The 10,000-nt window shown below is 40.0% G+C and overlaps 1 protein-coding gene across 2 annotated transcripts in view; it reads right to left on the bottom strand.

Moving 5' to 3' along the window:
- Positions 1 to 10,000, bottom strand: part of ACP6 (acid phosphatase 6, lysophosphatidic) — a 108,957-nt gene that overhangs the window by 89,526 nt on the left and 9,431 nt on the right. For both annotated transcript variants that reach the window (XM_053705891.1, XM_053705892.1), the window contains exons 3-5: positions 9,268 to 9,398; positions 7,412 to 7,491; positions 7,012 to 7,099 (exon numbers count right to left, since the gene is read on the bottom strand). In XM_053705891.1, the coding sequence (XP_053561866.1) occupies positions 7,012 to 7,099; positions 7,412 to 7,491; positions 9,268 to 9,398 (299 nt within the window). The remainder of the gene's footprint in view (positions 1 to 7,011; positions 7,100 to 7,411; positions 7,492 to 9,267; positions 9,399 to 10,000) is intronic.

Genomic DNA, 10,000 nt, shown 5'->3' with positions numbered 1-10,000 from the left:
GTCCAGTGGCCAGACACTTTCAAAAAATGCATGACTCTGATTTCTCTCTCCTAAGAGTATTGGGTATTGAACACATCAAACCAAGGAGGAGAGGAGGTAATATTGACCAATTACTGCTCCAGCATGAGTCACGCTGGATGTACAGACTCAATACCCTCTCTCCCTTTGGTTTGAATGAAAAAATCGAATTTTCCTGTTTTCTATAAGTATTCCTTATTTATTAACACTGTTAGAAAATGTGTATGAAATAATACACGGCAGCTTAGTAATGAGCATGAAGACATGTTCACATAAGTGGTTCTCAGTGTACATTTAAATCTAATGCTGTTTTTTATCAGTATATAATAAGCAGTTTTCAAAAAATGTGTGAATTGCATAATACCATATTTGTATAGATTAGTTGTATATAAAATGTGTAGTATAATCTAATTGTAGCCATTGAAATGTACATGCACTATACACTTCCCTTTAACATACATGAAGGAGGTGTAACTTTGTATCTGCACAAGTGTTATAAAGTCTGCTGTGGTGTCTAATTAGACACATCTGATGAAGCCCTGAGTTCAGCCCGGAAAGGGGGAGGGGCGAAACGCGTAATGTGTAGAACAAGACACAGTGTGGAGAACGCCAGCATGGTGGATATGCTGTTAATCTGACGATATCAAGTGAACACAACACAACCAAGCAAGTGAAGAGCTGCATAGGCGGAATACATCGCTGTAAGTCACACCACGGATGAGATCCTGCTAGGTAATACCGTAGAGTGTGTGAAGATAGCGGAGGTAAGCCATGCAGTAATAAGTCTTGCACACTGAAAGTTTAAAGTTGGAGCTGTCATTAGCACATGGGATCAAGTTTGCAATAGTACTAGTACCATCCTTTGGACTCTCACATTATATCCTTAATCCGGTACCGGAACAAATACACATAATGAGATATCAAGGACGGTAATCTGTCTAAATCTTTAAACCGGAGCGTGTTTTTAACACTTAAGTGCCCGGCATCAAGAACGGACTTTCTCATGAGTTAACAATACTATGCAAATGCTAGCTCACAGTTGACAGTAGTGCACTACGCTTGGTATATGTTTGTGTGCTGTATCTTGTTGTTGTCATTTTTCTCAGCATGTATCTCTTTTGGCTTTGTTTTTATTAAAAGCATATGTTCAGCATACCTGTTTAGGATGTCATTCCTTAGTATACTGTAGGGGTGTGTTGGTGCGGCCAGGTATCCGCTTTAGCTCTTTTGATATGTTAGAGCTCTTTTCTAATTAATTTGTTTATATACATATATATATATATATACACACATACATACATACACACACACACACACACACACAAGCTTATACGAAATTATAAATCTGAACAGAACACAAACATTAGTATGTAGTATATATGTAAGTATATACACATAGCCTGTCATGTGGCCTTACGGACTATATAGACCAACAGGTACACAGCAGATACTTGAAAATGCATGTCCAGAATAAGCAGATACTTCATATATTTAAAAAAGTGGATACACAATGTACATTGTTAATGAAAATATTCATAATTAATGTTCAGTATCTGCATACATATAAATTACTCATAGAATAGGTATAAAAGATACCAATAGATCTTATCTCTAAAGGATCTCCACGGTTAATGAAAATATTCATGAACAAAACTAAGAAATGGGAGGGTTTTTAAATCTCTTGTATGGGTTCTTGACCTCCTCCTACTGGCGGGAAATATATCACATGTTATAGAGGACTGTGGACCATCATTTTATGAAGGTATTTACTCCTGTGCACTTAAAGGGACCCTAAACACCTTCTGTTTTCATATATTAAATATTTTTTTTTATAAACTATTTATCGATTTGTATGTTTATTGTTTTCTTACTTTTTTATCCTCGTCTTGTGCATATATATTGCTTTCTCAGTTGTGTACATAAACCACCGCCTACTGAATGCGATGTTCGCCGCCATATTGTAACGTACGTTCCAGCCGTGTCACGTGATGTGCGCTCCCGTATCCATTACTGCAGGAGTATAAGAATAGTAGTCATTACTGAATCTATGAAGCTCGTTCTCGGAACCCTCGTGAGCGAGCTTTATACATTCAGTGGAGCCGTTTTTACTGAATGACAGCTGTGTGAGAGGACCGGCTTGTCAGTGATCCGTGATCATCGATTATCATAACTTTTTTTCTCTCAATAATATTTTATCTACGAGGTTGAAAAAAAATCTTCATATGCTTACTTTTTACCAAACAGTTAAAAAATAGTTTCTTTTAAAAATTATTATTTTAACGGCATCTCTTTTAGGGGACTTTAAGTGCATCGATTTTGAATTCTATCGATGTGATTATACACATTCTAAAACGTTACACCATAAAAAGTATTGAATTTAAATACAAGGTATAATTGCAATATTTTGTTTTTAATAATTCTGTATTATTTCTCTTTAATTATTTTTACTTATGCTGTGAGCGAGATGTCTGCATGAATGTGTGCTCACAGCAATAAGCACAGACTTCCGGATTTGTGCACATCACTTTCCCCAAGGTCTGCACAGATTCAGAACGGAGTGGTATCACAGCATATGTAAAAAAAAAAAAAAAAAAAAATTTGGAACACATTATATATATATATATATATATATATATATATATATATAAAAAAATGCGATTTGGCTTTTCATAATTAAAACAGCCTTATGAATTAAAAAAATTATAAAACCAATTGACAAGTGTTTAATGTCCCTTTAAAGTTAACAACAGAAATTCTAAGGCCTAGATTTGGAGTTTGGCGGTAGCCGTGAAAACCAGAGTTAGAGGCTCCTAACGCTGGTTTTAGGCTACCGCCAGTATCAGCCAATCAGAATCAAGTTCAATCCGATTGGCTGATCCGATCAGATTGAACTTGATTCTGGATTGGCTGATTCCATCAGCCAATCAGAATTTTCCTACCTTAATTCCGATTGGCTGATAGAATCCTATCAGCCAATCGGAATTCGAGGGACGCCATCTTGGATGACGTCCCTTAAAGGAACCGTCATTCGTCGGGAAGTTGTCGTCGGAAGAAGATGGGTCCGCGGTGGAGGTCTTCAAGATGGAGCCGGTCCTCATCGGATGAAGATAGAAGATGCCGCTTGGAAGATGATGGTTGCCGGTCCGGATCTACTCTTCTTCCCGGATAGGATGAAGACTTTGGAGCCTCTTCTGGACTTCTTCAGCCGTCGAATGATGGATGTCTAGCCCCCGCTTGGGCTTAGATGAAGATTTTGGAGCCAGGACGCATCGGTGATACCCGGTGAGGTGAAGACAAGGTAGGAAGATCTTCAGGGGCTTAGTGTTAGGTTTATTTAAGGGGGGTTTGGGTTAGATTAGGGGTATGTGGGTGGTGGGTTGTAATGTTGGGGGGGGGTATTGTATGTTTTTTTTACAGGCAAAAGAGCTGAATTCTTTGGGGCATGCCCCGCAAAGGGCCCTCTTCAGGGCTGGTAAGGTAAAAGAGCTTTGAACTTTAGTAATTTAGAATAGGGTAGGGCATTTTTTTATTTTGGGGGTCTTTGTTATTTTATTAGGGGGCTTAGAGTAGGTGTAATTAGTTTAAAATTGTTGTAATATTTTTCTGATGTTTGTAAATATTTTTTTATTTTTTGTAACTTAGTTCTTTTTTATTTTTTGTACTTTAGTTAGTTTATTTAATTGTATTTGTAGATATTGTATTTAATTCATTTATTGATAGTGTAGTGTTAGGTTTAATTGTAACTTAGGTTAGGATTTATTTTACAGGTAATTTTGTAATTATTTTAACTATTTTAGCTATTAAATAGTTCTTAACTATTTAATAGCTATTGTACCTGGTTAAAATAAATACAAAGTTACCTGTAAAATAAATATAAATCGTAAAATAGCTATAATATAATTATAATTTATATTGTAGCTATATTAGGGTTTATTTTACAGGTAAGTATTTAGCTTTAAATAGGAATAATTTATTTAATAAGAGTTAATTAATTTCGTTAGATTTAAATTATATTTAAGTTAGGGGGGTGTTAGTGTTAGGGTTAGACTTAGCTTTAGGGGTTAATACATTTATTAGAATAGCGGTGAGCTCCAGTCGGCAGATTATGGGTTAATGTTTGAAGTTAGGTGTCGGCGATGTTAGGGAGGGCAGATTAGGGGTTAATACTATTTATTATAGGGTTAGTGAGGCGGATTAGGGGTTAATAACTTTATTATAATAGCGGTGCGGTCCGGTCGGCAGATTAGGGGTTAATAAGTGTAGGCAGGTGGAGGCGACGTTGGGGGCGGAAGATTAGGGGTTAATAAATATAATATAGGGGTCGGCGATGTTAGGGACAGCAGATTAGGGGTACATAGGGATAATGTAAGTAGCAGCGGTTTACGGAGCGGCAGATTAGGGGTTAATAATAATAATATGCAGGGGTCAGCGATAGCGGGGGCGGCAGATTAGGGGTTAATAAGTGTAAGGTAAGGGGTGTTTAGACTCGGGGTACATGTTAGAGTGTTAGGTGCAGACGTAGGAAGTGTTTCCCCATAGCAAACAATGGGGCTGCGTTAGGAGCTGAACGCGGCTTTTTTGCAGGTGTTAGGTTTTTTTTCAGCTCAAACTGCCCCATTGTTTTCTATGGGGGTATCGTGCACGAGCACGTTTTTGAAGCTGGCCGCTTCCGTAAGCAACTCTGGTATTGAGAGTTGCAGTGGCGTTAAATATGCTCTACGCTCCTTTTTTGGAGCCTAACGCAGCCATTCTGTGGACTCTCAATACCAGAGTTATTTTAAAGGTGCGGCCAGAAAAAAGCCAGCGTTAGCTACGCGGGTCGTTACCGACAAAACTCTAAATCTAGCCGTAAGAGTTTTCAGTAAAAAATACACTTTCAAATTGTCATTTTCTATGAAAAATACAAAAAATGCCACTAGAAGAATGCAAATAGTGACACTGTTGATTCATTTATTTTGCCGTACAGAGTGGGGTCATTATTTTCTAAATTTGAAGAATCTCTTCAAAAGAATTTGGCAGCAAATAAATGGTTTTAGTTACAGCTTTAGGGCAAGATATGAGAAGCAGACACTGAGCTAGAGCAATCTCGGTGACAATCAATTCCAGCACTTAAAGGGACAGTAAAGTCATAATTAAACTTTAAAGATTCAGATAGAGCATGCAATTTTAAGCAACGTTCTAATTTACTTCCATTATACATTTTTCTTCATTCTCTTGGTATCTTTATTTGAATGTAATCTTAGGAGCCGGCCCATTTTTAGTTCAGAACCTGGGTAGCGTTTGCCGATTGGTGGCTACATTTAGATACCAATCAGAAAGCGCTACCCATGTCCCGAACCAAAAATGGGCCGGCTCCAATGCTTAGATTCATACCACGGGTACCAACCTCATAGTACAGTAGGTGCACATCCCATGCCACGGGCACCAACCTCAGAGTGCAGTAGGTGCACACGCCACGGGCACCAACCTCAGAATGCAGTAGGTGCACATCCCATGCCACGGGCACCAACCTCATAGTACAGTAGGTGCACATCCCATGCCACGGGCACCAACCTCATAGTACAGTAGGTGCACATGCCATGCCCCGGGCACCAACCTCAGAGTGCAGTAGGTGCACACGCCACGGGCACCAACCTCAGAGTGCAGTAGGTGCACATCCCATGCCCCGGGCACCAACCTCATAGTACAGTAGGTGCACATCCCATGCCACGGGCACCAACCTCAGAGTGCAGTAGGTGCACACGCCCCGGGCACCAACCTCAGAGTGCAGTAGGTGCACATGCCATGCCCCGGGCACCAACCTCAGAGTGCAGTAGGTGCACATGCCATGCCCCGGGCACCAACCTCAGAGTGCAGTAGGTGCACATGCCATGCCCCGGGCACCAACCTCAGAGTGCAGTAGGTGCACATGCCATGCCCCGGGCACCAACCTCAGAGTGCAGTAGGTGCACATGCCATGCCCCGGGCACCAACCTCAGAGTGCAGTAGGTGCACATGCCATGCCCCGGGCACCAACCTCAGAGTGCAGTAGGTGCACATACCATGCCCCGGGCACCAACCTCAGAGTGCAGTAGGTGCACATGCCATGCCCCGGGCACCAACCTCAGAGTGCAGTAGGTGCACATACCATGCCCCGGGCACCAACCTCAGAGTGCAGTAGGTGCACATGCCATGCTCCGGGCACCAACCTCAGAGTGCAGTAGGTGCACATGCCATGCTCCGGGCACCAACCTCAGAGTGCAGTAGGTGCACATGCCATGCTCCGGGCACCAACCTCAGAGTGCAGTAGGTGCACACGCCCCGGGCACCAACCTCAGAGTGCAGTAGGTGCACATGCCATGCCCCGGGCACCAACCTCAGAGTGCAGTAGGTGCACATGCCATGCCCCGGGCACCAACCTCAGAGTGCAGTAGGTGCACATGCCATGCCCCGGGCACCAACCTCAGAGTGCAGTAGGTGCACATGCCATGCCCCGGGCACCAACCTCAGAGTGCAGTAGGTGCACATCCAATAACACAGGCAGCTTAATGGGACATGAAAAGCAAATGTTTTCATTCATGATTCAGGCAGAGAACACAAATATAAACAACTTTCTAATTGACTTGTATTATCAAATTGTTTTTGTTCTCTTGCAATCTTTTGAAAAGCAGGAATGCAAGCTCAGGAGCGTGCACGTGTCTAGAGCATGATATGGCTGCAGTTTTGTAAGAAAGTCATCCATTTGCAAGAGCACTAGAGGGCAGAACTATTGGCTACCATGCAGTGCTCCAGATGCCTACCTAGGTGTCTCTTCAACAAAGAATATCATAGGAACAAAGCAAATTTAATATAAGTAAATTGAAAACATTCTTAAAATGGTCTGTTCCATCTGCTATCTGAGTCACAAAAGATTGTGTTCCATATCCTTTTAACCCACACAAGACTGGGTGCCAAATACATAAACCCCAATGATCTAAATAGGCACATAAATGGATACTCTACAGGTAACATTACCCGGTCAGTTGCTTCAGTTCTTGGCAGCCTTGATAGTTGGGGTATAAAATTTCACTGCTGGCATCAGCTGTGACTATAGTCACGGGTCCTATAAAAAGTATCATTATTACGACGTGTGCAAATTATATTGGGAAAATAAGTATGTAAACTTAATAATATTTTACAAGGAACAAGTTTAATCGTATAGAAATCAACACTGCCCATTTAAATTATCAAGAAGTTTTAATAAAAAAACAAATGTAAAAAATACTTCTACAAAAGCTAATATTTATTATATTATTTATTGCACTTGTGTAGATTTCAGTTTTGACTACGTCCCTTTAAAAGACAAGTGATAGTTATTTTATGCACATCTCTTTATCTAGGACTGCCATTTATTTGTTTTAGTTGAAGAACAAACCTTCCTGTTGCTGCTCGAACAGTCCTGCTAGCAAGCATCTCGTCGACTCAAGATTACGCACAATGTTAGTCGAACGGACACTGCAAAGACGACAAAATAAAAGATGACTTTTGGTGAAGAGATCCTGCTAGATTTCCGAACAGGATGATAACATAAGAATATAGTGGGTACAAATAGTCACCATATACTTTCAGTATGACACTCTGAAATCGTGCTCTCTAACAAAGCACACAGCATACAGTTGCACATTCAGCTAGGTGGTATATAAAAGGGATGTTAGAGCACGAGATTACTCTGGTCAATGCTATGTAAATTCATTATTTATTTTTACTATTTTTCCTAGTACTGAATTCTGAAAAGTAGTAGGTTCAGGAGTAATTTACGGATGCAGATCTTCACAGAAAGGGTGGTTGATTCATTGAATAAACTTCCATTAGGAGGTGGTAATAAAAAAACACTGTGGTGGTCTTCAATATTGCCTGGGAGAAGCATAAGGCTATCCTACATACTAACTAATGCCTGGGATAAGCATAAGGCTATCCTACATACTAACTAATGCCTGGGATAAGCATAAGGCTATCCTACATACTAACTAATGCCTGGGATAAGCATAAGGCTATCCCTACATACTAACTAATGCCTGGGATAAGCATAAGGCTATCCCTACATACTAACTAATGCCTGGGATAAGCATAAGGCTATCCTACATACTAACTAATGCCTGGGATAAGCATAAGGCTATCCTACATACTAACTAATGCCTGGGATAAGCATAAGGCTATCCTACATACTAACTAATGCCTGGGATAAGCATAAGGCTATCCTACATACTAACTAATGCCTGGGATAAGCATAAGGCTATCCTACATACTAACTAATGTCTGGGATAAGCATAAGGCTATCCTACATACTAACTAATGTCTGGGATAACCATAAGGCTATCCTACATACTAACTAATGCCTGGGGTAAGCATAAGGCTATCCTACATACTAACTAATGCCTGGGGTAAGCATAAGGCTATCCTACATACTAACTAATGCCTGGGATAAACATAAGGCTATCCTACATACTAACTAATCCTTGAGATAAGCATAAGGCTATCCTACATACTAACTAATGCCTGGGAGAAGCATAAGGCTATTCTATAAACTAACTAATGCCTGGGATAAATATAAGGTTATCCTACATACTAACTAATGCCTGGGATAAACATAAGGCTATCCTACATACTAACTAATGCCTGGGATAAGCATAAGGCTATCCTAGATACTAATTAATGCCTGGGATAAGCATAAGGCTATCCTACATACTAACTAATCCTTGAGATAAGCATAAGGCTATCCTACATACTAACTAATGCCTGGGATAAGCATAAGGCTATGCTACATACTAATTAATGCATGGGATAAGCATAAGGCTATCCTACATACTAACTAATGCATGGGATAAACATAAGGCTATCCTACATACTAACTAATGCATGGGATAAACATAAGGCTATCCTACATACTATGTCACTTGAAGAAAGAAAAAAAAAAAATAGAAGAGGGCGTCACATAGCGAATCTCTGATACACCGGATCTATAAATTTCCACAAATGGAAGATACTCTCAGAGATAAGACACCCAGTTAATGCTGTCTATACATGTATTGGGGCCTCTGAGTCCCACAGCCTCAGTAAAAGCTCCAAACACTCCAAGTGATGACATATGTTTATTATATGTTAATTAATGTGTTTAAAGTGGGTGGAACAGACACTGCAATAATCTAATACTCTGACACATTAAAGCATTAAATAATTTCTTTGTTATGTCCCTTTAAGTAAAAATATTTAGTATGTAAAGAAAACACTTACAAAACTTCAGAGGATTTAAATACTGGAGAAAGAAACTCCTGCTCCTCCGTGTAGCTCTTCCTGAGCCTGGTTCCTAGGTTGAACATCTGCTGCATTCCGACAGTAGTGAGTTGCCCTGGGAATGTTCCACCCTGTGCCCCCAACAAGAAGATAAAATATATGATAATTAGGCACTAGAATAAAGATGAAATTATTGAACCTAAAGCTAAACGTGTAGAAATAATGTTGCATGGCATTAACTTTAGCCTCTGCCCAGAGTGTCAGAGTAATACACTACTGTGCAAAAGTTATAGGCAGGTGTGAAAAAATAGAAATACTAATAGTTTATCAATTAACAAAATGGACAGAAGAAAAAGTCAGGGATTTTGTAGACATGTAGTCAGGTGCATGATTAAACAATTATACCAAATAGGTTGCAATGATCATAAATTTAATATGTGGGTTGAAACACAATCATTAACTGAAACAAACAGTTGTGTATGAAGACTAAAACTGGGTGAGGAACAGTCAAACTCTAACAAGTTGAGGTTGAAGAAGACAGTTTAATGTCAAAATCCATACACCATGGCAAGACTGAGCGCAACAACAAGACACAAGATTGTTATACTGCATCAGCAAGGTCTCTCCCAGGCAGAAATTTCAATAAAGACAAAGCTCTCCAAGCTCTTCCGAAGAAGCACAAAGAAACGAGCTACGTTGAGGAACGTAGACGCAGTGGTTGGCCAAAGAAATT

This window comes from Bombina bombina, chromosome 3 (genome assembly GCF_027579735.1).
Source record: "Bombina bombina isolate aBomBom1 chromosome 3, aBomBom1.pri, whole genome shotgun sequence".
In the NCBI taxonomy this organism is placed as follows: Eukaryota; Metazoa; Chordata; class Amphibia; order Anura; family Bombinatoridae; genus Bombina; species Bombina bombina.
The sequence above is the reverse complement of the archived record's forward strand: the minus strand, read 5'-3'. Positions and strand labels throughout refer to the sequence as shown.